General features: G+C 42.3%; 1 protein-coding gene across 3 annotated transcripts in view; it reads left to right on the plus strand.

Annotated features, from left to right (window-relative positions):
* The window catches only part of LOC130921341 (dedicator of cytokinesis protein 3-like), a 61,759-nt gene that overhangs the window by 829 nt on the left and 32,992 nt on the right, over positions 1-27,938 (plus strand). For all 3 annotated transcript variants that reach the window (XM_057845096.1, XM_057845099.1, XM_057845098.1), the window contains exons 2-16: positions 17,105-17,188; positions 17,268-17,308; positions 17,402-17,457; positions 18,645-18,744; positions 21,372-21,520; positions 21,587-21,671; positions 21,888-21,926; positions 24,892-25,040; positions 25,139-25,220; positions 25,291-25,351; positions 25,430-25,577; positions 25,645-25,733; positions 25,823-25,948; positions 26,009-26,133; positions 27,749-27,911. In XM_057845096.1, coding sequence (XP_057701079.1) covers positions 17,105-17,188; positions 17,268-17,308; positions 17,402-17,457; positions 18,645-18,744; positions 21,372-21,520; positions 21,587-21,671; positions 21,888-21,926; positions 24,892-25,040; positions 25,139-25,220; positions 25,291-25,351; positions 25,430-25,577; positions 25,645-25,733; positions 25,823-25,948; positions 26,009-26,133; positions 27,749-27,911 — 1,497 coding nt within the window. The remainder of the gene's footprint in view (positions 1-17,104; positions 17,189-17,267; positions 17,309-17,401; positions 17,458-18,644; positions 18,745-21,371; positions 21,521-21,586; positions 21,672-21,887; positions 21,927-24,891; positions 25,041-25,138; positions 25,221-25,290; positions 25,352-25,429; positions 25,578-25,644; positions 25,734-25,822; positions 25,949-26,008; positions 26,134-27,748; positions 27,912-27,938) is intronic.

Genomic DNA, 27,938 nt, shown 5'->3' on the forward strand with positions numbered 1-27,938 from the left:
AATTTGTGTCGTCATTATTCGATCAAAAGAAAAAAATGTATTTGACAGCAAAAATAAATTTAAAACTCAAAATAATGCATTAGAAAGCTATTTTTCTTTGAATTTTTTTCTTGATTGAAGTAATGTTTTGCGTTTGGGCCACATTTTGGCTAGGACATTTGTGTCTTTGTTATTCAACCATAAAATAAATTGCTTCAAACAAAAAATATATATTTTCAAACGAAAAATCACTTCAATCAAAAAAAAAAAAAAAAAAATTTCAATCATAGAAAAAGTTTTTGAGTGCGAAAAAATATTTGAGACTCAAATATTTGCATTTGAACACTTAAATTTCAATTTAAAAAGTTTTCTTTGATTTTAGCAATCCTTTTTGTGTTTGGGGTATATTATGGGTAGGACATTTGTGTCTAAACCATTAAATCCCCCCAAAATCAAATCAATCAATCAAATAAAAAAAAATTCAAACAAAGAAAAAAATCATTTGAAAAATAAAATTGCCCTCCCCCAATTTTTTTTTTTTTTTTTGTCTAAGGTGCTAGTCACATGACCTGTTCAAAAATCATTTTGATCCATTATAAAAATATCTTTTTTTGTTCACTTCATTCATTTTTGTAGTTTGCTTTATTGCTTTACAACTTTTATCTATCTATCTATCTATCTATCTATCTATCTATCTATCTATCTATCTATCTATCTATCTATCTATCTATCTATCTATCTATCTATCTATCTATCTATCTATAAAGTCAATTACATGCATTGACCCTTTTCGGCCACCGGGGGGGCTGGCCCCCTGCCCCCCCCTTAAACTCCGCTTATTTAAATATGGTACGCCCACCGGTGTCGTGCCAATGTAGTTACCCCAGTCAAAAATTGTATCCCCTGGGCGGCGCCATAGCGCTGCACTGATTTGCTTGATTTTCGTGTTTTGGTGATGTAGTTATCCTGTATGGAGTTTCTCCAGTTTAATACACGTCGATGTCCGAAATGTATAACTGTAGTTCTTTTCTGGCTAATTGTTTAAGTCGACATAACTCATAACTAATGTGTGTGTGTGCACCCGCGGCCAGGGGACACAATTTTTGACAGGGGTGACTACACTGGCAAGACACCGGTGGTGGCTCTGTTGTACAATTAGTGCCTTTAGTGGGGCAAATTGAAACTCCGCTCACTATTTTCACAGTGGTCTCTTGTGTTCCATGGTCAACATTTTCAATCTTTTGGTTTTTGCTCAGTGGTTGTTGTTGCTTTTGAAAGCTTGAAAAAATTTCGAACATCCATCTTGCCTCTTCGGTCCTCGGGTGGTTTTGGCCAAGCAAAGCAAATGACCGTCTGAGGCGCTAGTCACATGATCTGTTCGAAAAAATAATTTTTACCCATTATAACAATGTCTTTTTTAGTTCATTTGGTTCATTTTTGTTGTTTGTTTTATTGCTCTACAACTTTTATAGACGATATTTTATCGGAAAATTCTTAATTTTAAAATCATATACTGTATAGGAAAATCTATTACATGCAATGACACTTTTTGGCCACCAGGGGAGGCCTGGGCCCCCTGAAAATCCGTTTATGAATTGACTACTATGATCCACTATGTTGTAATGGCCTATTTAAGGTGCGAGGTTTGGTGACGTCATTCTGTCAAGTTGATGGCAACTCTTGAGGAGTGATGGGTAGCTGACATCATCCGTGCAGTCAAATCGCACAAAACTCACTTTCAGGGACGATTGAATGCGTGCATGCCTTAAGAGTGGTCAGAGTCATTCGGAAGCACACATAATAGAAGCCCTGAATGCATCACGCACGCCACTGAATACGAATGAGATGTTCCAATGATGAAACATCTCAAGCGTTGAGCTGCTAGAGCGCAACAACCAAAAGTTGTGCGTGCGTGCGCCTGTGTCCAATTCAGCGGGACGTTTTGTCCGGGTTCTGCTGTTGCTATGGCAACGGACCGACTCCAAAGCCGGCGCGTGAAATTTTGCCTGGCCAAGATGTCTCCAGTCGTGAGGTCACAACGAGTCGGTTGTTTATTTCTCCCTGGAGAAACTTTTCGCAGTGGTGGATGAAGTACTTACTTTTTAAAACATTTTTAAATGTTTTTTAACTTAGGTTAAAGTACAGATACAAGTGTAAAAAAACACTTCAGTAAAAGTACAAAAGTACTTGCTTTAAAATCAACTTCACAAGCAAAAAGTGACATTATTTTCTACTGATGCAAAGATGTAAAAAATATAATATACATACATACAGTGGGGCAATTGTCAACATGGGTAAACCTCAACCATGAGAGACAGAATGTGGAAAAAAAACAGAAATTTTAAAGAGATTTTTAAAGAATTTATTTCCAAATTCGAGTGGAAAATAAGTATTTGGTCACCTTCAAACAAGCAAGATTTCTGGCTGTCAAAGAGGTCCACTATGGCCAAGACCAAAGAACTGTCGAAGGACACCAGAGACAAAATTGTAGACCTGCACCAGACTGGGAAGACTGAATCTGCAATAGGTAAAACGCTTGGTGTAAAGAAATCAACTGTGGGAGCAATTATTAGAAAATGGAAGACATACAAGACCACTGATAATCTCCCTCGATCTGGGGCTCCATGCAAGATCTCACTCCGTGGCGTCAAAATGATAAGAAGAACGGTGAGCAAAAATCCCAGAACCACACGGGAGGACCTAGTGAATGACCTACAGAGAGCTGGGACCACAGTAACAAAGGCTACTATGAGTAACACAATGCGCCACCAGGGACTCAAATCCTGCACTGCAAGACGTATCCCCCTGCTGAAGCTAGTACACGTCCAGGCCCGTCTGCGGTTCGCTAGAGAGCCTTTAGATGATTCAGAAGAGGACTGGGAGAGTGTGTTATGGTCAGATGAAACCAAAATAGAACTTTTTGTTAGGAACACAGGTTCTCCTGTTTGGAGGAGAAAGAATACTGAATTGCATCCGAAGAACACCATACCCACTGGGAACCATGGGGGTGAAAACATCATGCTTTGGGGCTGTTTTTCTGCAAAGGGACCAGGACGACTGATTTGTGTAAAGGAAAGAATGAATGGGGCCATGTATCGAGAGATTTTGAGTGAAAATCTCCTTCCATCAGCATGGGCATTGAAGATGAGACGTGGCTGGGTCTTTCAGCATGACAATGATCCCAAACACACAGCCAGGGCAACAAAGGAGTGGCTTTGTAGGAAGCATTTCAAGGTCCTGGAGTGGCCTAGCCAGTCTCCAGGTCTCAACCCCATAGAAAATCTGCGGAGGGAGTTGAAAGTCCGTGTTGCACAACGACAGCCCCAAAACATCAGTGCTATAGAGGAGATCTACATGGATGAATGGGCCAAAATACCAGCAACAGTTTGTGAAAAGCTTGTGAAGAGTTACAGAAAACGTTTGGCCTCCGTTATTGCCACCAAAGGGTACATAACAAAGTATTGAGATGAACTTTTGGTATTGACCAAATACTTGTTTTCCACCATGATTTGCAAATAAATTCTTTAAAAATCAAACAATGTGATTTTCTGTTTTTTTTCCCCACATTCTGTCTCTAATGGTTGAGGTTTACCCATGTTGACAATTACAGTCCTCTGTAATATTTTCAATTGGGAGAACTTGCACAATTAGTGGTCAACTAAATACTTATTTGCCCCACCGTACACAGAACTAGAGGCAAATGATAGACATTAGCATTAGCAACATGTATAATAAAGAACTAGATGCGTTAGTAAACAGCCGCCATCTTAAAGCAGTAGACCTCTCAGGAAGGCTCTGTTGTAGAGAACCTTCCCAGCGAAGCTAAGTAACTTTTGATCTAAAATGCTCCTAAATTGGCAAAACCTAACTTAAATCCATCTTTAAATGATGAAAGTTTTAAAACTTACACATGTCGAAAATGGACAGATAGGTACTAATGCAATAACGGCAGCAATTTTAACAACTTTAACGGTTGATTCACAACATTAAATGACTTCCACACATAGCAAAGGTTACTATCTAGTTATCGCAATATGCGCAATACCCCTGTGTCTAGTTAAGTTTAGGGTAAAGAACTGGGCTAGGGTCAATTGTCCCAAAAACCTTTTAAACTTCACATTGTGTGACCTTTTTTTTGTGTGTGAAAATTATCACTTGTTACTTTGCAGATTAACTAATTACACTTACATTCAGGTAACTGAGTTACTAACGCAATCACCATAGGCGGATCTACTATTCAGGCGAAGTAGATGATCGCCTTATGCCCCCATCCAGTAGGGGGCCCCCAACCAGCTGCCCTTACCCGAACGAGCAATGGCTTGGGCCACCGGAGCCAGCAGGACCCCCAACTATTCGTCATGTATAATTATGTCTACATACCAAACAAACAAATAACAAAACAAAAAAGAAAGCCATTTGAATGCTGCATTTAGATTATCTCTCCCCCACACACACACACTACAATGGACTGTTCCACGACGACGGACTGAGTATCAGTCGCTTAGCTTCATTTAGCGCCGTTTAGCATCGCTTAGCTCCGCTTAGCTGTTCGTTAGCTTCACTTAGCTCTCCCACGGTTTTCACGCCACTAAGCTCGCTATTTTTACAGCTCACTAGCTAGTTTGCACGTCGGCTATCGTTTATTTCGAACACATGAGCGAACGTGCGCTCCATGAGAGCCAAAGTGCAGTGAGGGAGAAGTTGAGAACAGGCCTCTAATGTTTTTTTAACTTTCTTCTTCTTCTTTTTCACACCGAACATAAAATACATGACGGCACACCCTGTGGCGAAACAATGTAGTACAGTTCCAATCAGTCATACAATAACACTCAACAGCTGGTTAACAGCAAAAGCACGTCATGTTCGTCATATAAATAATGATTTCTGGAGTTAATCCCACATTCTTCAGAATTAATATTATAATATGTTGAGTAAATACTACATAATACAGATTCTACACTAAGAATAGCTTTCAAATGACACTCTTCATAAGAAATATGATTGGCAATGAATAATGATTATAATTATTATACTACTATTATATATAGTAGTACACTATAATAATATTGCTAGAATTCTTTTTTAAGAATCGTTTTGAATAATGTTGGAAAGGCAAAGTCAGTGTTCTGAATCTGTTTACTTTCCATTCTTTTGCACTAGTAAATGCTATCAGCATTTAACCTAATTGTTTATTTGTGATTAATTATTGTTATTTACATGATTATTTGTACTTTAATAAAGAATGTAAGTGTTCCAAAATAGTTTTTCTGAATTAATAAGCATCAACAAAGATTTCATCGCTAAATTAGTAAAAAAGAGAAAATTATTAGATTAGTCGATTAATCGTAAAACTAGTCGGCTGACTAATCAGGAGAAAATTTGTCGTTTAGGACAGCCCTAGTGTACCAGAACATATTTCCTCCACACCCTTTTCACCTTTTTAACCCCTGACCCATGAAGAGGGCCCCTGGATATGTTTGCCTTAGGCCCCAAAATTGCCAAGTCCGGCACTGGCAATTACTTTTTGGGAGAAGTAATTTGTAACTGTAATTTATTACTTTTTTAAAGTAAGATTAACAACACTGCTTGCGAGTCATCATGAAAGCAGAAGCACACTAAAGGGACGCTCTGGTCAGACGTTTAAAACAACTGGCCATAGGGGGCTTAAACTGACGTCGTTGTCTTGCTAGAATATTTCATGCCAAGACTTTGGTCACATTCTTCTGATTGGTGGAATCTTCTGATTTGTTGTCTCCTTCTTCTTCGCGGGTCAATGGTAGTTGGCAAAGCAAGCAAATGGCGTGTTCGGGTGTTCGACTCGAGTTAGGCAATTACCACAACTCGGATCACAGCTGCATGGTGATGGCCGAAAAGGCCCCCTTTCATCCGCTTAAGTAGCGTTTCTCCAGAAAGTCTCATCGAAGTCACTGTCGGAAGGCCCCGTCGTAAGTAATTGTCGTGAGTCGTCGTCTCAAGTCATCGTAGAGAGTTGTAAATTACATTCAGAAGTTACCGTGAGTCACCACCGTTCATCTACTCGTTCCAAGAGATAGTCCTCCTATTCCACATTTGACCTGGAGACGCTTTCATTTGCCTCTTCAATATTTCATCTTTGCGCGTCCTCATCAATATTTCACTTACAGATGTTCTTTGCGCGACATGAATATTTCACTGGGAATGATCAATATTTCACACAGAAACAGAACGACCGCATCAGTATGGTCAGTGATGTCGTGGCAAAAAAAAAAAAAAAAAAAAGGCTGGGTCGCATGTTTCTCGTGGCGTGACTCTTTCGCGCCGTTTTCTTTTTTCTTCATTGACCGACCACTTGTCTGTTTTCAACAGAAGTGCCTTTTTGTCGCTATCCAGATGGTCAGACACTGTGAAAGTAGAGCACTGGGCTAAGCCACTTCAACTCACATTTGTGTGCGCGCGACCCGGCACGTGTCTACAACACAACAAAGTCCTCAGTGAGTCGCTGGAGGGAAGTGTCCATCCCTGTCTGCCACACAACGTATGCGTGCTTCGTTCTTAAGGCAACATCTTACAAGTAGCACAATGAAGGAATTTCAACATATGCTTTTTTTTCTTTCTGCGAGCTAACACACACATCCTCTGTCACGCGCACTCACACAGGCGTATTCAGGTCACTAAGTTGATGTGATTACATTTTTTTAACAGTCGCCTGAAGCGCCCGCTGACTTATTTTTTTCTCTTTGGCTTAGCAGCTGGCAAACAGGATGTTTTTTTCCCCCCTCTTCGCTTTCTCTTCAGATCTCCCCAGAGATGAGCGCACCCTCTAAACCAGGCCAGCTAATGCACACGAGCAGTTGATGCAAAGGCAAGGATAGGCTGTTGGATATACAGCGCGTTTGTTCTAGCGGTTCAAATGCCAGTCTCTCATTTAGGTCGGTGAGACAGTTTGGCCTCTGTAGACTTGATTTGTTGCCCAACAGACATTTTTCTATCATAAAAACATCGGTCTTGTCCATACTATATTATGTGGTGCAAAAAAAAGGTCATTGAATTCACTTTTTGTCTGGCAAAAAATTATGTGGATCACCTCAACAGGTGCATCACCTTAACAAAGAGTTTTCAAACTATGTATAAATTTTCCAATAAATAAATTGGAAAAGTTACATATTCATCTGCTTGATGTGTGATGGCACGGTGTGGATTCTCTGTTAAGCTTGTTCGGACAGAATATTAATTTAAAATGAATGAAAACTAAATACTATTGAATATGTTGAAGCGGTATGCAATGTTAAGAGTCTTGTTCGCTCGAATTGCTGTGTCCAGCCGCTGTAGCTCTGCTGCTCTCTGTGAACTCTCTATTCAAGCCGGAACGCGCGCGGCTGTTATGTGTCTCTGTCACGTGACTGTGTCGTAGCCGCTAACGCGCTCGGCCAAAGGGACACACAAGTACGGAAGGTGAATTATGCCAAACAAAGGGTCACCACAATGTCATTATCATCATTTTAAAAATTTAAGTGACGGGTAAAAATAGATTATGACCGGATTTTTATGACCCTGTCAGTCAAAATGACAGACAACGAAAAAGTCTAGCGCAACCTCTGCTGGACACTGAGATAACACAGATTTTTGCTGCTCGGAAACATGTAGCCTTGTTTTGGATCCAGAATTGTCCCTCCGTCGTCTGTTTTTGCCTTGTTTTTTACCATTGTTGACGAATAACTTGTCAACCTGCTTTCAGCGAGTCTTTTTCAAACTTTTGGAACATGGAGTCAGTACAAAGGGTTAATGTCAGAGAGAACGCGCGAAGTTCTGCCTTCCCGGTTGGCGCGCGCGGGGGCAGCATCGGCAGAGCGGCACTTTGTTCGGCTCTCGCTGTTCCCGTGCGCCTTGGCCGGGGGGGGGCGAATTTCAACATCGGATACACTAATGTGCCTCTTATCCGTGCAAGAATTTACACAGATAAGTTAGCCAGCTAATATTACCAGCCGCTTAATATAGACTAGTATCTCTGTAAAAATGGACAGTAAATAGACAGTACTTATATAGCACATTTATCTACATGTTTACCATGCCCAAAGTGCTTTACATTCGCACACATTTACCCGCTCACGCGCACATTCACACACCAATGGTGCTGCTGCAATGCAAGGCGCTGCCAACCCATTGGGGGCAAATTAGGGCTCATTGCCTTGCCCAACAACTTCGACAGTGGGCAGCCGTAGCCGTGAATCGAACTGCTGACCCTTCGGTCCGAGGACAACTCCACCTGCGCCATGGCCGCCCCTCGGATACAAGGAAGTTATGTCACGGAGCGTGCCATCACCATTTTTAGTGCAGCGGCATGACGGCATTGTAAAGAATGGAGGCGGACGATCAAGACGTGATATTCCTGCTCCTCTATTCTTTTCCACAGACATTGTTTACAGTACATCATCTAGAGCAGTGGTCTCCAAACCAGTCCTCAAAGGCCCACTGTGGGTCGTGGTCTTTGCGCTTTCCCATCCAGCACAGATAGTCTAACCAATGAGGTTTCTGCTACAACTACTGCGGTCAATGCTATTGCTGGAGTGCATGTCAGCCTCGACAAGGCCTGTGATGAACTATTACAGGTGAAGAATGACCTGGCGGCATCCAACACTGCCACAACCGGAATGGTAATGAAACTTACAACGAAGTAGCGGTGTGACAAAATATTGCAATGGTGATATATCGTGATACTTTGTATCCCCAAAGGTTATCGATATGCTCTTGCCAAGAATCGAGATATCGTTTTAAAAAGGTGTCAATGTCAAAAAAAATAAAAATAAAAAGGAAACAACAAGTTGCTACCAAAATCTTCCACTATAATAGTGTCTCAGTTAACTCTAAGGTTGCATTGACGGTGCTTGACGCCCAATCCATTTAGACTAGAAACGTTCGTTCATTCGTTCATTGTTGCTCCAGCCTTCACCGTGTACAGACGCACTCTCTGAGCTCCTGAAGCACTCTTATCTTATCTGATAAGTGCTCAGGGCCAGCAAGCACGACTCCCAGTATGGCTCCAAAAATTTGAAACCTGGAGACTTGGATGAAATAAAATTCTCAATACAGAAGTTGGAGGTCTCCTGGACCACAACTTCTACAATAGCTGGATAACTGTAAATACTACACAGCGGACCAGTATAACAACTCGTGGATGTGGACGGTAAGCTGAAACTTAAACAGCAGGAGTCTCTACAAGAATCTTGAACACATTGAGGATTATCTACTAAAGATAACAAAGGCTCTGACTTTAGTTTACCGAGTATATGGAAAAGATACTGTATAAAACGAGTAATAAGCATGTTTTTCGTTGTCGAGACATTAATCTTGGGATAAAATATGTACAACATATTTGATTTCCTCATACATTCATGTCTGATGAAACTGTTACAGTGATCTTTGAGTGCGCACACTTTAGCAATGTATCCTGTTAAGAGACTTATAAGAAAAGCATTTTGAGTCGCTACTCACACCAGCTGTGATAACACATAATCACTTTTGCCACACACATAGCCACAACAAAATGTTCCCACAGCAAACAGATGCAAAAATGACAGGGACATGACGAAGCCATAACCTTGTACGCCCTGAAATTAATCGAGCTGCTTGACTGGACGCTGAGTTACTAAACCTAAATTGTTGATTGAGTTATTGTACAGTTTTGTGGCCATCTGATGTATGTACCATGTCTGAATGTGCGTCTTTAGTTGTATGGGGACGGGAAACTGATAAGCATATGCTTCCTCCCGTCCCGTCCGCCTTTGTCGTCTTCTTCGGTTCCTTCAGGCAAATTATATCACATTTTGTAATTGTCAATGATTGTCAATGATACAGATGATGATGATGACAATAAAATTTCATTCATTCATTTCATTTCATTCAAAACCACAGCATTTGCAGTCACTCTGTCCGATTTTCAGGGCATTTACAGGTCACTTGCTGTTCATTTTAGGGCATTTACAGGTCATTTACTGTTGAGTTTGAGTCACTGCCTAATCATTTGGGTGATTCCCAGGTCACTTCCTGTTATGTAACTCAAAATAAACAGGAAGTGACCCATAAAATACCCAAAAATCAACAGGAAGTAAGTGAAAATCAGCAGGTAAATGACCTTAAATGGCCCAAAATTTCCTCATTGCCTGGCATTGGCTGCTACTGAAGGGCATAGACGTTCAATCTGTTTGAAGTGGGAGGGATGGCAGCGAGTGAACATTCGTATGATTTCCTGACCAATGTATCGATAATCGTTGTATCGCCATATCGTCAGATCATCGTTATTGTGAGCTTTGTATCGCAAATCGTATCGTATCGTGAGGTACCAAGAGGTCCCCACTCCTACTACGAAGCTGCTTAACCTTGAGATGAATGTTCGTCGGAATGCAGCAAGGAATGGAAACAGCGACGATGATTAAGTCGACGAAAGGGGGGTGGTGGACACGGCCTGCCATCGGTCCTCAGCTATTCCCTATCTTCTGGATCGAATCAACTGAATGAACTAACTTCTGAATTATCAATTAATCTACTGGATTTAATCAACATAACAAGCACATCGCCACGATCGACAATGGACTATTGGGAAAATGAACAATCAATGGGGATGGGAAAAAAAACAAAAAAATCCTTGAAATCACTACGCAATCTGAATGTCAAAAATTTTTATTCGATATTTTCTGCGTCCTTTTCTGCGGGATTCAATAAGCTTCGACTTCTCCCGTCTGCCCTTTTCTTTTCGGGTTGAATTAATTGTAAACACATATACAGTAAATGCTGTATGTGTTAGGTTTTGTGTTTGGTTTCTCCTTGTGTGACTTGTCCCTGTGATTACCCATTGCTCTCACCTGTGTGTGTTTTCCCAGTGTATCCTGCAATCTGCATCCACCTGTGTTACCCAGCTGTTCCTCGTCTCGTTACCCCTTGTCTGCGTATATAATGACCCAGTTTCTTGTCACTCCTTGTTGCGTCATTGTCTATGTCTGTCTTTACCAAAGTCAAGACCCGTCCAAGCCCTCGCGTACCTGTCCATCCGTTTAAGTAAGTTTTGTTGATCCATAGTCCTTTTGTTTGTACTTTGTGATTTTTGTTAGTTATTATTAAAACGTTTTTTGAGTTCACTGCCTTGCTGCCTTTTTTTGTTTCCCTGCATTTGGGTCCACACCACCTGCCTGCCCGCTCATTCCTGACAGTATGTTTGTTTGGATTTGTCATGCCTGAAGGGAAAATAACGAAAGAAAGAAGAAAGAAAACAAGCAGCACCTGACTGCAATCAACTGATTTGACTTGTTAATCACCAGATTGGTGAAAAAGTTTTGTCAATTTTCTGGTTGGAATCAAATCCTGCACCCACAGTGGACCTTTGAGGAACGGGTTGGAGACCACTGATCTAGAGTGTAGAACAAGTGTCGGGATCCTATGTCTTCGTGAGTCATTTCTGGCTCTTTTGATGAGTGCATCTGCCTCTTTGCCACCCATAAATTTAAGTGTGGTACCGACCACTCGCTCGCTGGATTTGAACGAGCTGTGAAGAGCTGATAATGCATTCACACATTTTCTTGAACCTTTAAACGTACGTCGTAATATATGCTTCAATTTAGTGCCCATTGGTGGTCCTCCCCTCGTGGATTACGCAGGAATGAGCGTTTTATTACAGAGCTCGTCTCCCGCGTTAAGTCTCCAATTAGCCATCTGCGCCCCCCCCCCCCCCCCCCAATTCAATGCCGACCGAACCAGAGTATGTAAAATGCGTAGAGGAAAATGAAACCCAGAAAAGTGAAGTGCGTGGTATCCCCAGTCATAGAGGCTCTAGATCAGTTTCAGTTTTGATGACATTTCCACCTGTCAAAACTGTCGCCACTTCCAGGAGCGCCACTGTTATTCAAAAGCCCTCCTGTTTGCGGTTTTCACATCCAGGAAATATACGCAGCGCCACACCATATGTGTCTATTTGTTATTTTCCAAGTGGTGGGAGCGCAACTGAGCATCGATTGTAACATCCCAAGTAACGATGTCAGGATTTCATTGTTGTTTTCGAAAGATTTATTTCAATCACAACTTGCCGACTGCTCGTAAAAGCCGAGCGTGCCCTCCCTTCACGCTCGGGTGATGCGTTCAATTGCTTTCACGAAAAAAAACAGTGATCACAAAACGGAGCTCCCGACCCCTGGCCTAGAAGATATAGTAATTTCAAAATTTCTTACTGGCGAGTAATGAGGATAGCGACCCCCACGGAAAAAATGGATGCAACTCACTGCGGAGATGCATCCATTTTCAAACAGGATATCACTCCAATATTTCTGTATTTTAATACAGGACCAATAGCAGTGTGTAAGATCACCAATTTCTGTCTTACATTTAGGACAAACAGGAGAATTTTCCCCCCTATATTTAGAGAGCCGGTTGGGATCAACATGTGCTCGATGCAAAATATTTAATTGAATCGCTCTTGTTCGGTTACAGACAGTTATTTTTCTTGCGTTTGTCCAAATGTTGTCCCATATTTCCCCAGCTATTTCAACATCAAGTTCCCTCTCCCAGACCCCCCTCAGTGACTCATTTCCCAGAAAGCACATTTTTAATACACTCACAGAATTAATACATTACAAGTTGACAGATTAATCTGCAGTAGTGGAAAAAATCCACCAAAAAGGGGACACAAAGACGATATAGTATCAGTTCTCTCTTATCTCGCTTTCCCTCAGCTGTGTGTGTCTTGATCACAGGATGGTCAGCGCGCGTGCACAGTAAAGCGCACACAGCCCCCAGTAAACATTCGATCACTGTTAGTCTGTAAATGAGCCTAGACGTCGCCAGACAATGTGTTGTCATGTTTCAGCGCGGCCACAGAACGGGAAGACTTTGAAGAAGAAGCTACGTTTTCTCACTCACAACAAGCACAGAAATAAGTCCATGTCCGCTTCACATGACAGACTGAAGACAAATGACCAGTGTTTGACTGACCCCTACGTAAAGTCCCGCCCCAGACTGTAGCTCTGCACTGTTTCGTAAAATCACAACGTTTTTTACAAAGCCATCTTACTTATTTTCCACTCCAGCTTGCTGCAGCTCACAAAGAGATGTGTAAACTGGCTTGTGAGAAGTCCATAACAAATAACTTGGACATGGATATATTTGTGAGAGGTTTTGCAAAGGGAAGTAGGACACTGTTGTTGTAGACTGGAGTGGAGTGGTGTGAAGGAAGGAAGATTTTTTCAACTGTTTGGTTGCTAACAAGAAAAAGCCGAAAAGATGAAAAGATAAAGTGTTCTGTATTTTATATCTGTTGTGTTTTATTAATTAGTTTGAGAAGTATATTTTTTTAAATTATTATTATTCATGAGACTACCTTTCATAGTTGTATTGAGTTAATTTTGTCTACACTTATAGATAAGTTGATTTTTTTATTTTATCCCAGACAATAGTTATAGGGTGTTTTAATTACCTGACATGTTTCAGCGAACACTTCCGCCTTTATGAGAGAGTCACTGGTGTTGGTGTAACGCGTCTTTATCAGCTGATGGATGAAGGCGTGACTCACCTGTCAGAATGACAGGTGAGTCTTCGCGCTCTGCTGACCATTCACTCTTCCAGGATGGTGGTCCAGGTAGTAGAGAGCGTATAAGGCCGCTTGCGGATCTCAATGGCCTACCTGATCCAGCGCTGATCTTTGTTTTCTTCGTTGTGAATGACTCTGGACTTTTCCCAGTTCATAATGTGGTTTTCCATTTTGCAGTGATCGGTGATGACTGACTTGTGATCTTCTGTTGTGGTTGTTCTTTTATTGCCCTTGTATGTCTTATTTTTGTCTCCTTCTCACTATTTTTCTTGTAATAAAGCTCCTCCCTGTCTCCCAGATGTATGATTTATTGCATGATTTGCATGGAATTTCATATATGGAGTTACATTTGTTTTCTGGGTGGATTTTGTCCTTTGGGTGGACCAATATCTTTCGGAGTGTGTGTGGTTTGACCGGTGTGTTTGTTGTATTTTTTCATGACTCTTTGGATACGTTCCGTGACTCCTCTCACGTCACCATATCTCTGTGTTGTTAGCTTTTTCTTTCCCCCCTGTGTTGTGTTTTTTGCCCACTGTAGATACTGACACCTTTTAGTGCATGCTGTATGTTTTTTTCTCCTGTCCTCTGTCATCCGGGTCCGTGATCATTGTCATACGTTCACGTATCAATGACGAAAATGCTGGTACTATAAGCACTGGGTGGGGGGGCATGATGTGTACATATGATGCCTCCTACACATTTCTGACTGCCCCCTCATACATGCCTGCCTACAACTGGCCCTGGTGTGCGACAAAGTCCAGCTGTTGCAGAGAAATCTGTTGTTTTTTTTAAATGGCAAATGATGACATTCCAAACCATGTCATCTGCCGGCCACACCACAACACGCAGAACTTGCTGCCCAACGATTTTGCTTCTTTAGATACTGTTTTAGATGTGAGAAATATGACAAAAGCATTGGGCAGAGTTACTGTGTGATGGATAATCCAATAGGAATTGGGCCTCCCCTGCTCTAATCCGTTTTTTGCCCAAACGGTGGCAGCAGCGGCAGATGCTGCACGCAGATGTGAAAATCAACAATTGAGTGGAAACCTCCCGACAAGGTGCCATCATGTGCCCTCCGATCGCTTGGAGTGGTTAGCTGGGTTAGATTGTAGGTTTCAGTTGAAAAAAAAAAATTGTTCAGTGCATGTATGCAACACGTACAGTGGGGCAAATAAGTATTTAGTCAACCACGAACTGTGCTAGTTCTCCCACTCTAAAATATTAGAGAGGCCTATAATTGTCAACATGGGTAAACCTCAACCATGAGAGACAGCGTGCGGAAAAAAAACTGAAAATCACATTGTTTGATTTTTAAAGAACTTATTTGCAAATCATGGGGGAAAATTAGTATTTGGTCAATACCAAAAGTTCATCTCAATATTTCGTTATGTACCCTTTGTTGGCAATAACGGAGGCCAAACGTTTTCTGTAACTCTTCACAAGCTTTTCACACACTGTTGCTGTTTTTTTGGCCCATTCCTCCATGCAGATCTCCTCTAGAGCAGTGATGTTTTGGGGCTATCGTTGGGCAACATGGACTTTCAACTCCCTCCACAGATTTTCTATGGGGTTGAGATCGGGAGACTGGCTAGGCCACTCCAGGACCTTGAAATGCTTCTTACGAAGCCACTCCTTTGTTGCCCTGGCTGTGTGTTTGGGATCATTGTCATGCTGAAAGACCCAGCCACGTCTCATCTTCAATGCCCTTGCTGATGGAAGGAGATTTTCACGCGAAATCTCTCGATACATGGCCCCATTCATTCTTTCCTTTACACAGATCAGTCGCCTGGTCCCTTTGCAGAAAAACAGCCCAAAGCATGATGTTTCCACACCCATCCTTCACAGTGGGTATGGTGCAGTTCAGTATTCTTTTTTCTCCAAACACGATTTCGGTTTCATCTGACCATAACACATTCTCCCAGTCCTCTTTTGGATCATCCAAATGCTCTCTAGCAAACCGCAGATGGCCTGGACGTGTACTTTATTCAGCAGGGGGACACGTCTGGCACTGCATGATTTGAGTCCCTGTCATTGTGTAAATGTTGTTACTGTGGTCCCAGCTCTCTGTAGGTCATTCATTAGGTCCCCCCGTGTGGTTCTGCTCACCGTTTTTGTTATCATTTTGACGCCACGGGGTGAGGAGGGAGTTGAAAAGTCCGTGTTGCCCAACGATAGCCCCAAAGCATCACTGCTGTAGAGGAGATCTGCATGGAGGAATGGGCCAAAATACCAGCAACCATGTGTGAAAAGCTTGTGAAGAGTTACAGAAAACGTTTGGCCTCCGTTATTGCCAACAAAGGGTACATAACAAAGTACTGAGATGTACTTTTGGTATTGACCAAATACTTATTTTTCACCATGATTTGCAAATAAATTCTTTAAAAATCAAACAATGTGATTTTCTGGGTTTTTATTCCACATTCTGTCTCTCATGGTTGAGGTTTACCCATGTTGACAATTACAGGCCTCTCTAATATTTTCAAGTGGGAGAACTTGGGAGCACAATTAGTTGTTGACTAAATACTTATTTGCCCCACTGTAAATGGCGGGGTATCAAAAAAAAAAAAAAAAAAAAAAGGAATGGGTGCAAGAAAAAGCTATTTAAAATCAAAGCTATTTATTGCCTTATGGGCTGTAGACAAAGCTGCTCTATGTGGGGACAACAACTCACCCCGACCCAAATGGAAAAGACAAAGCCCGCGCACGTTGATTCAATTATTCAAAAGCTAAATATATGAGGATTTGACGTGATCATCATCTTCTCCCTTTGTTCGCAACTCCAACCTTCCTTTGGGGAGGATAGAGTTTGTCCCGGGTGACTGTTTCTACTAAGAGGTGGACCCTTAATGGCTACCGGCTAAGCACATGCTGACAAACGACGGAGTGACGGCCCGCCAGTGGCGCATCCTGGACAAGAATGCATTCCCACGACATTTAGAGAAGGGGGCTGTCAGCTTGCCCCAGCGACCGCATGTCCACCTGTGTAGGCCTCAGGCCTATTCTAAAACGAGCTCCGCAGTGAGATGATTCCATTTTTTTCGTGGGGGTCGCTATCTTAAAAAAGCTATCCAACCGGCTAACTCAGAACCTACAGGCAACATTAAGTCTGTAATTAATTCATGTCATTAATCAGGCCTGAGACAGAAAATAAGAAATTGGGCTCCGAGGATTGATGCGTATTTCCCGAGACTATGTCTACCAAATTCCAATGTGATCTATCTGTAAATAATTGCGTAATTAAAACATTAGAAAGTCAAGGGAGCTTAACCCCGTGGTTATGTTTTCGCGCATGAAGTCATTGGCTCTGAATAAATCTCACCTGTGTGCGTGCATGCGCCTGGAGACGTCACGTTTGTTTCTGTTGAGTCAATTTTCACTGGACGTACATTTATTTGAGAGTCGAAAGAGGTCACTAAACCCCAACGGAAACGTCTTGATATTTCCACCTCGGTACATCTCGACCTCAAAATATGATGACGGCGAGGTCACCCGAGTTTCTAACCGCTGTCACTAGCGGCGTTGATGCTCGCTAAACGGACACCTCTGACTTTACGCTATCTCATGTTCGCTACACAGCCATCTTCACCTTCCGGAGCGGTGTCCCTCACTCCTTGACGTTGGAGCTCGGCGAGAGCGTTCACATCTTGGAGAAATGTGAAGGTAACCACAACAATTTGCATCTGACCTCATGTTGCTACTTGGAACGGAGAAAACATGTCCCTTTTGATGTCTCGTTCAGGATGGTTCCGAGGATTCTCCGGCAGAAGGACAAATGTCAAAGTGAGAAAGTGACAAATAGAAATGAATCCCTCAGGTATTTATTCGCTCATTATTTATTTCCACCATGTGTGCTCTTCTTTTCTCTTGTTGCAGGGAATTTTCCCGTGTAGCTACATTCACGTCAAGAAATGCACCGTCACCAATAAAGGGTATCGTACCACCACTATTACTGTATAGCCAGACTAGCAAGTCACACTAATACCATGACTATCACTACTACGTCTAAACCGATATCGATAACTTCCTGCTCCTCAAAGCCGATACCGATAACCGATAATAAATATATAATTTTGAAAAATGTATAACCTGAGTTTTTGAACACCTGGAGGTTAAAAAAAACAGTGGTGTATTCAACATAGATTTGCCTTTGATCTCATCAGATTTTTTATAATGACATGAACAAAACAGTGCGGTTCACTTCTGCACTGCCCGACAGCCAGCTAAGAATGAATGCACTTCCATAAACCACAAGGCTTGGTCTTTCCTTGCCTTTATGGGAAGACACTCGTCTTAATATTGTGAAAGTATAACAGAAAAATACACATATTCAATACTCAATATACAACAAACTGCACAATAAACTTATATACACAACTATTATATGTATAGCATAGCACACTAGCTTGAGCTACTAAAGCATTGGCTGGCTTCTATAACACAATTTAAAAAGTTCTGTACATATGACCCTTCACCACAGAAGTAAACATATATTGCACATCCATATGTTATAGTAAACATAAAATACTTACATATATTTCCGAGGTGGAAACGTAACAGAAAGCATTCACGACTGTCAATGCTCCCGCTAGACACCGCAATGTGTAAGTGATTGAACCAAACTACTGTTACAAAAAAAAAATAGATGCAGTGAATTATTCTGACCAGCAGGTGGGAGCAATGGCCCGCAAATGGTCAACTGATTTCCCACACTAGAACCTGTAAAGCCAGAACAGTACATATTATCGGTCCTATTATAAATGTTATTGGATTTATCGGGATGATGTCATAATACCAATTATCGGACCGATAAATATCGGACCAATAATTATCGTGCACCAGTAGTTCGTACTATTGCTGCCAGGGAAAAAAAACTTTTTAAAAAAAAAATCTCTTCTGGCCATCTTGTCAAGATCCCAAAAGTGACAGAAATCAAAAGCTATAATATTCCAACAAAGAAATGTGACATGTCACATCACAAGCAACAATACGAGATTTTTAGATTGTCTTGATTTTTGCATGCAAGTCAATCAACTTGCTCCTATTCATTCTTTTCGTCACATTTTCTTCAAGTGTATTTCAAAGGCCTTAAGGGCTTCTCTCTCCTTTTTTTGTTCAGACGGCGGCATGAGTCGGCGGTGCCCGTCGAGGATGCCACGGTGACCGAGGTGACGTCCACGCTTCACGAATGGTCGTCGCTGTGGAAACAACTCTACGTGGTGAGCGCCCCTTTCAAACATTCCTCCGAGGCCTTTTTAAAGCTTTCTTGACACACCGCTCGACTCATCGGCTGCTGTTGACCAACGTTCGTAGACGTCTGATTCATTTGAAACAGGAATTCCGGAATGGATCTGACGTCTACTCATGACCAGAGTTATTTTTGGCAGCCATTTTAATTTTCGTCTTAGTCTTTTGGACAAAAATACTTATTAGTTTTAGCCATATTTAGTCTTTTCGAATGTGTTAGTCTTCGTCTAGTTTTAGTCAACAAAACTCAGACAAATTTCGTCTAGTTTTAGTCGACAATTCTCAAAATGTTTTCGTCTATAAACTTCAAATGTTTTAGTCCATGAATAAATAATTAAAGGTTTCCAACAATTTCGAATTAACATGACAGACGAGCACATAACTGTGTGTTTACAAGGACATCACCATTTTTATAATGATAATACACACGCAGCAAGAAAACAGCACATTATTTGCAATTAATTAAACTCACCTGGATGCCACGGACTGTACAGCGGGTATGAAAAAGTATCTGGACCCTTTCGAATTTCTCCCACTTCTGCATAAAATCACCATCAAATGTGATCTGATATTTGTCAAAATCACACAGATGTAAAAAATGTCTGCTTTTACTAAAACCACCCAAACATTTATAGGTTTTCACATTTTAATGAGGATAGCATGCAAACAATGATAGAAGAGGGAAAAATAAGTAAGTGAACCCTCTGCTTAAGGAGACTTAAAGAGCAATTGAAACCAATTTTTACCAAACATTTTAATGAGTTGTGTAAACCTGCCCTGCCCACTATAAAACACACACCTGGCAAGAATTGTTTTGATGAGAAGCATTGTCTGATGTGCATCATGGCTTGGTCAAAAGAGCTGTCTGAAGACCTGGGATCAAGGATTTTGAAATGTATAAAGCTGGGAAAGGATACAAAACCATCTATTAAAGTGTGGCTGTTCATCATTCGACAGTCAGAGAAGTTGTCTACAAATGGAGAGAGTTTGGCACTGTTGCTTCTCTCCCAAGAGGTGGCCGTCCACCAAAGATGATGCCTAGAGTTCAGTGAAGAATAGTCAGAGAGGTAAAAAAGAACCTTAGAGTGTCTGCTATAGACTTACAGAAATCACTGGCACAGTCCATTATCTCTGTGCACACATCAACTATATGTAAAACTATGGCCTAAAATGGTATTCATGGGAGGACTCCACGGAGGAAGCAACTGCTGTCTAACAAAAACATTGTTGCTCGTTTAATGTTCGCAAAAAGGCACTTGGACACTCCACAGAGGTTTTGTGGACTGATTAAACCAAAGTTGAATTATTTAGGAGCAACACATAACGTCATGTGTGGAGGAAAAATGGAACAGATCACCAACATTAACACCTCATCCCCACCGTGAATCATGGAGGAGGGAGCATCATGATTGGGGGCCGTTTTGGTGCCTCAGGGCCTGGACAACTTGCAATCATTAATGGAAGAATGAATTCAAACGTTTTGCAGGAAAACCCGAGCCCGTCTGTCAGACAGTTGAAGCTAAAAAGAGGATGGATGCTGCATCAAGACAATGATTCAACACACAGAAGTAAATCAACTTCAGAATGGTTTCAGAAGAACAAAATAAACGTTCTGAAGTGGCCAAGTCAAAAATCCAGACTTGAACCCCATTGAGATGCTGTGGCATGACCTAAAGACAGTGATTCATGCCAGACATCCCAGGAATCTGACTGAGCGACAGCAGTTTTGTAGAGAATAATAGGCCAAGATTAGTCATGATCCATGTGGCAGACTGGTCTGCAGCTACAGGAAGCGTCTGGTTGATGTTATTGCTGCCAAAGGGGGGGAGGGGGGGCACAAAATATTAAATGTGATGGTTCACTTACTTATTTTTCCTCCGTCGTTGTTTGCGTGACACGACCAAACACTCCTAAATGCGTTGTAACTACACATACAATAAGAACATATCACTGTGATATCATTGTGAATTTATGACGGAAACTATGGCAAATTTTCAACTCGTTCTCGTGTCGTCAGATGACAACTGGCATCCACCTTGTTATATTTAGTCTCCCAAGACACGTTTTCAGCACGTCATTGTCATGAAAAAATTGTTTGTTGTCGTCATCGTTGACGAAAACAACACTGCTCATGACACATTTCTCTCATTTCTCATGAGCTAGTCGTCAGATAGGAAACCTTCGGGCCGACTTTTCGATTATTAGATTCTTTCAGCCCCGTGTCCGCACGTGGCGTTTTGTTGAATGCGGCGCAAACGTAACAAATACTAAAGACAGACTTTTGTCATGGTTTGTGTTTTGTTCATTCAAGTTTGTGTGTGTTGTCCTTGTGATGACCTACTGACTTCACCTCGTGTTGCCTGCTCCTTGTGCAACTTCCAATCAGCTGCCTCTCGTGTCACCCACCTGCTTTTCATGGTCTCATAACCCCATGTCTGTGTAGTTAACGTCACTGTTGTCACATACTTGTTTTGGTCACTCGAAACAATTTGCACCTATGGCCATCTGCCTCGACTTCCTTGCATATGGGCCAACCCTCCCTAGTTCCTTGCGTGTTCGTACCCGGCTCCCCTGACAACTTTTATGTTGCCTCCGACAGAAAGACAAGGTGGATTTGTTCTTGAAAGTGGCTCACGTGATGTCGGAGCTGATGGAACTCAGGAGGCAACTGACGGTGTCCCAGCTCACGCCGGAACAGAAAGGAGACGTCAAAAGACACGTGACCGCCAGGCTGGACTGGGGGAACGAGTGAGGACCCCCGCCACCTCTCCTCGACAAATTCATTAAGTTAATTGACCTCGTCTATTTGTTCAGACATTTGGGTTTGGACTTGGTGCCCAGAAAAGACTTTGAGATGGTTGACGAAGATCAGATCAGCGTCGTCGATCTTTACAAGATGGTGAGTTAGAGCTGCCGACTTTCACTATAGGCAGGAAAGATACGTGCGTTCATTGAACCCTTTTTTCCACAATAACCTCAGTTAAGCGTTTAAATGACATTTGTTCTGTTCTATTCTCTTTGCATTTACGCAAGGAGCATTGTCGAAGGATATCGCAATGTGTCAATAACGCTGCATGATTTGACTTGAGTGTTTACCAGGATTTTTTCTTCGCAGCATCTCAGCAGCAGAAGCAACGTTCAACACAACTCTCAGGTTTGTCACCTTTGTACAGACATCCTTTCAAAGGAAAAATTGGGACATCAAGGTAAAATGTACTTAAAATGGAAGAGGGTGGCCAAAACACGTAACTCTTTCAAATCACAATGTGCAAAAACCTCAAATCGTCCTTGATTTCCTTGCAAAAAAGTTCATCCATGCACAGTACAGTATGTAAAGATTTAAGAAAAAGACAGTTCAGTGCATTTAGCAGAATTTGTTGGCAAAGTATTATCTGTTAAATAGTCAATTACTATTACTACTACTGTTAAATACTCCAAAAAGCTGGAATGATAACCTCATTCCAGAAATATTCATCTCAGAAAGACGACATTTGGATTGCTGCTGTCGCTTTGAGTTGACATAGGCTCGACTGTCTACAGCAGGGGTGTCCAAACTTTTCGCAAAGGGGGCCAGATTTGGTGTGGTAAAAATGAGGGGGGCCGACCTTGGCTGACGTCCTTTACATAGAACAATATATTTAAGCAAATTTTAGCAAGCCATTATGTGTGTCACATTTTGTTTTTTATTTTTTTTCTAATGAATAATTTCAACAATCTCACAATTAGCCTTTGTGGCATTGTCTTTCGACTCTCGGGCTCTTGCAAAATACTGCTGCTGTGAAATTAAACTAGCTTCAAGTTGCTTCAATTTCTCGCTACGTATCTTCCCTGTAATCTTGTCGTACATGTCAGCGTGTCTTTGGTAATATCGCCTCAAACTGAACTTTTTAAAACAATATCGCCTCAAACTGAACTTTTTAAAAACAGCGACTGTCTCTTTGCAAATGAGGCAGACACAGTTGTTGCGTATTTTAGTGAAGAAATAGTCCAATTTCCACCTATCCTTGAAGCGTCGGCTGTCGCAGTCAACTTTTTGTTGATTGTCGCCATTTTAGAAAATTGGGAGTAAAGGGTAAAATAGGGTAATGTTGCTTAGAGTGCTGCTTCCTTTTAGTGGGTAAATGAGGAGCAGCGTTTAGTGTGTAAGCTACTTCATATGCTGGTAGCAAGACTACTGACCAATTTATAAGTGTGCGGGCCAGACGTTATTGATTTTATGACAGAGGCTGGGGCCCGGATGCAATTTGACCACGGGCCGCATTTGGCCCCCGGGCCGGACTTTGGACATGTCTGGTCTACAGTATCTTGAAGTTTTGCAGATGGGAATATACAGTCATGGACAAAATTATTGGCACCTCTGGATTTTTTCCAGAAAATACAACATTTCTCACAGAAATTAATGCAATTACAACCAGGGTTGGGCATCGAGCATCGATGGGAGCCGGTTCTAACTAGTGTTGCACCGATACCATTTTTAAGGCCCGATACCGATACAGATACCTGGCAGTGCAGTATCGACCGATACCGATACCATTCCGATACCACTCTGTTTGCAAAATAAATAATTTAAATTTAAATAAAAGCTGTCACTAACCACAAAGATGGACAGTTAAAAATTTAAAGGGTATTATAATACGAAGGGGCTGTGAGATATCAATAGAACCGTTATGTGGCAAGATAACAAATATTAATAAAGTTAACAAAAAAATAAATCACATTCATGAGCAATTATCGAAAATAGATCGAAAATTACGAACATTTCCGAAAGTATTCCGGAAACAGCCGAATGTGGCTTTGACGTCACAGAAAGGAAACAAAAGGTCGAGGCAGGTGCCATCGTTGTTTATCGACGAGAGAGTTGCGTTCGTGTTTTATCAAAAAATCGCTAAAATGGTTCAAACCTGTCATGCTATGTGGTGTACAAATAGCCATTTGTCGCAATGTAGTATCCACGAGTTCCCAAACGCGAGAAAAAGAGCTGGACTATGCAGACAATGAGTAAAGTTCGTCCGTGCTAAGAGGGGTAATTTTGCAGACCCAGCCTCCAGCACGGTTTTGTGTGGTGCACATTTTACACCTGAAAGCTATTCGAACTATGGACAAATGAAATCAGGTTTTGCTAAGAAATTTCTGCTGAAAGCAGATGCGTTGCCCACCATACACGCGCAGCCACCTAAATGTCCCGAGATATCAAGAAAGAGGACGATGACTGGTTTTGATGAGACCACCCCACCACCCCAGGCTAAGAGAAGGAGGGAAATGGCCAGAGTGAGTACTCTTTTATAATAAAAAACATATCACGCATTGGATATAGGACTGGACACATGTATAAATTATCGCTCGTAAAATATATACAACAAATCCTCTAATCCCATTCATATTTGTGTCTGTTGGCAGAGCGAAAACCTATGATAGCACAATAAATGATAATTATTCTATACTTTATTTTGCGGTCACGGTGTATCAGCTTCACAAAAAGAAATGCAAAACAAACCATTCGGTGTTTCCCCACACGATCTGTTGCCGGTGTTTCATCAGTGTGATTGCGCCCCTCAATGATCGTTTCATGAGGCTGCATTGGCTTTCGTTTGGGCTCAAATTGATAACCCAAAACACCAAAGAAAGGTTTATAACTCTCCTCGTCACCATTAGAAGAACGTTCGTTACGTCGGATTCGTCGCTGCAATTAGAAACAAAATTGTCAGCTATCATCGCCGCCTTTCAGTACTAAGCACTGAGCCGGGTGTTTCCTTGTTGTGACGTCACACACATAATATGCTAGATTTCCGGGATCTCGGGCGCCGTCTTGACAATTGATCCAAGTTTCTATCAGTTTCTTGGTGTTGCGATGTGTGTAATTATACAAAGTGGCATGATATGAATCCAAAAGGCATGCGTTTATGGATAAATGATGAAATATTACCATTTCCCCAGGTGTTGTAATACTCTTTAAAGAAAAAAAAACATAAGAAAACATTCCAAAGTGAAAATGAAGAAAAATGAGGCTTGACGTAAAAAGAACTGGCTGGGAAGATACCAAAGAGTTCAATAGAATTTACTTTTTCTGAGCTGTGGGAGGAAATAAATGATTTGCGCCGACTAAATTCATCACATGACAGAGGCGCGATGGCACTGCTGTCGAGGCTTGGAGGGTGCCGGCGGCGCACCACCTGCTGGTCAGTCTGAAGAGTTTTACCAATAACAACATCGGTGAGGAAAGCGATATCTTCTTCTGGCTGTACGACTTCAGGGAAGCCAAAAGCATCAGGTTAGTTCCGGCCTCCTTCTGTGACCACCCCGTCTGCAGGAGTGCTGTCTCAAGAGCCGTCTGTCTGTGCCTCGGGTTTTTGCCCATCTCTTTCGCAGTGAAAAGTTTCTGGTGAGACTGGACAAAAACGGAGGGACAAAGAATTCTGGCGACATGGAGGGGCTGAGCGCTCTTTTCACGGTACGTACTTAGTAGTTAGGGTGCACCTCTGCTAACCTCCTGCTCAATCTGGGCCTTTGCGTTCGTATAGGATTTGAGCAACAAAGACATGAAGAGAGATCTGTACATCGTCTCGCAAGTCATTCGCACAGGTAAGAAAATGTCTGTCAAAGGACGGACGCCACGTCAATGACCGTCAACAATTTTCAAGGACACTCTCGCCATCGCAGGGCGAATGTTGCTGAACGACCACAAGAAAGGTCCGGCTCACGTTCGATACAGACGCCCTTACGCCTGCGCCGTTCTGGCCATGAGTGAAGTCCTGCAAACCATTTCCGAAACCAGAGAGGAGAAAGACTTTGTCCTCAAATTCTACACGTGAGTCTCTCTCCGTTACACACATTCGGCTTTAGAGGACACGGATGGGCTAAAGTTCAACCCTCAGGTGTAACAACGAGAGCGAATGGTACCAAATCCATGAAAACATCATCCGTAAGTCCAGTGCCAAATACTCATCGCCTGGAAACAACTACGGTAGGGCAGTCAACTGTCAGACAAATGTTTGTTTTTCTCTGGGGTATGTTAGTCTTGCTCATGTCAATGCGGCGGTTATCGTCTCGCAGGTCTGCTCATTTCCTTGCAGTTACTGCGCGGCGACCTGGAGGAAATCCGGCGGCAAAACAAACGTATGCGGTCCGGAGGCGTGGCCGTGACCCGCAAGCTCGCCTTCCCGGACGTCATTGTGCCAGGTGAGTGTCGTAAAAACGGTCACACCGGCCGACCGCTTCGGTCTCACTTGTCGTTTCTAGGAGATGTGCGCAATGACCTGTACTTGACACTGGAGAGAGGGGAGTTCGAGAGAGGAGGAAAAAGTGTGCAGAAGAACATCGAAGTGGCCGTCTATGTGCTCTATGCTGATGGAGAACCCGTTAAGGTGATCAAGCTTGCTTTTTCGATCTCGTGTCGTGTGTCGTCAAGGACACAAGTTCGATCATCTTAATAACCGGCTGATGTTCTAACTTCTCGACAAAGTTTTCGCTTCATACCTCTGGATTTTTTTGGCTTTAGTCTAAACATCACAATCGTCTTGCACTTTGTACTCTAATCATAAAAAGCAAAAGCGCTACTAACCAATAGGGAAATAATTAGCATTTCAAAACATTACAATGAAGGTGTTAGGCGAAAAAAAAATGATGGTAAAGAGCAAGGAGCCAGATCAATACAGAGAGGAATATCTAGTGGCTAAGCTTAAAGGTAACCACAGACAGAAAGACTTGTAGTTCTTAAAAGATAAATGTTAGTATGAGTTACAATAATTTGATATTCAAACCCTTCTTAATGTTTTCATTGTTATAAAATTTGAAAAATTAGTTTAACGAGTAAGTCGCCATTGTTGTTGACGACACAATGCGCTCTGGGCGGTAGTGTCACTGGGCGGCGCTGCCATACTTCCACATCGTACTTCATATCTCTTTGCTGTGTGCTCTCGTTTGGTTTGGTGGCGCCACTGCCACCCACTGAGTGGATGTGCAATTACCCTTTATCCAAGTACGGCAAAAAAGTATGTTCCCCCAGGTCACATACACCACACCCGGCATTGCTCGGGGGGGCGCCCCACTATTTGACAAGTACTGCGTTAGAGTCATGATTTTCCTCCTAAAACTACCGCAGCCCAACGGCGTTGTCTGTCTCTGAACCTGAAAGGGGGAACGCAACTGAAAAGAAAGTTTGGCTGGCTTGACCGCAGAATTAGAAAACATGGCTCACTTCAGACAGCAAGCAGACAACAATAACATAGGGATTGCGTAAAAGGGTTTATTGAACACACAAAAAAAGGGGAACAAAAAAGGGTCCGTAACAGTAGGTCGGATCAACAACAACAAAAAACGTGGGAAAACCGCGATGAGAGGCAGACAAATGAAAAAACAAGGCAATGATGCAACTAGCAACGAAGGGATATACAAACTGTCAAATGGCAGCAAGTCAATATCTCAGCAAGCCGCCTAGGATCGGTTTAAAGACACTGCTGGTGAGCTGGAATCGGCTGCAGGTACGACGCCGGGAACTCAGCCCACAGCTCTGTAACAAAACAATCTGACCAGCAGCAGAATGAGACAAAATCATGCCAGTTGTCATACTAGCTCCGTTTGCTAGCTAGCACAGCTATTCTCCCAGTCCAGCCCAAGGGCATCATCACCCCCAGCAAGCATTGCAAACATGCAAACATGGTGCCCCCCATAGGTCAAAACATGTACTAAATATTAGCAATTTTTAAATCAATGGCATTAATATGTGTTTCTAATAACATATTTTAGTAAAAGAGAACAATTGTGACTTATTAGAGCCTAAGTTTAAGAGCAGTAAGTTTGCATGTGTGCCTTCCGCTCGAAGGTCAACATCATCCAGTCTTCAATCGTGGCACGGTTAGGACTCAATGAGTCAAGCTCCGTTTATGAGTCTGGCCCTTGACGGCAGGCGGGCGAGTGAATGTGGCGAGTGGCGCTCTGTAGCGAGAGCGGGAATTTTTTAACTTTGAGGCTACGGCGTAGGACTGCGTGAGCCCGGGTTGTGGCGAGCCTGATGCGACTGAGCATCGCTCCTTGGTGCTCTACCACAACAACGGCCCCAGATGGAGCGAGAGCGTCAAAGTCGCCATTCCTGTCGACCGATTCCGAGGATCTCACCTGCGCTTCGAGTTCCGCCATTGCTCCAGTGAGGATCGGCCTGCGTGCCGGCCAA

The sequence above is a fragment of the Corythoichthys intestinalis genome, chromosome 9 (assembly GCF_030265065.1).
Source record: "Corythoichthys intestinalis isolate RoL2023-P3 chromosome 9, ASM3026506v1, whole genome shotgun sequence".
NCBI classification, from domain to species: Eukaryota; Metazoa; Chordata; class Actinopteri; order Syngnathiformes; family Syngnathidae; genus Corythoichthys; species Corythoichthys intestinalis.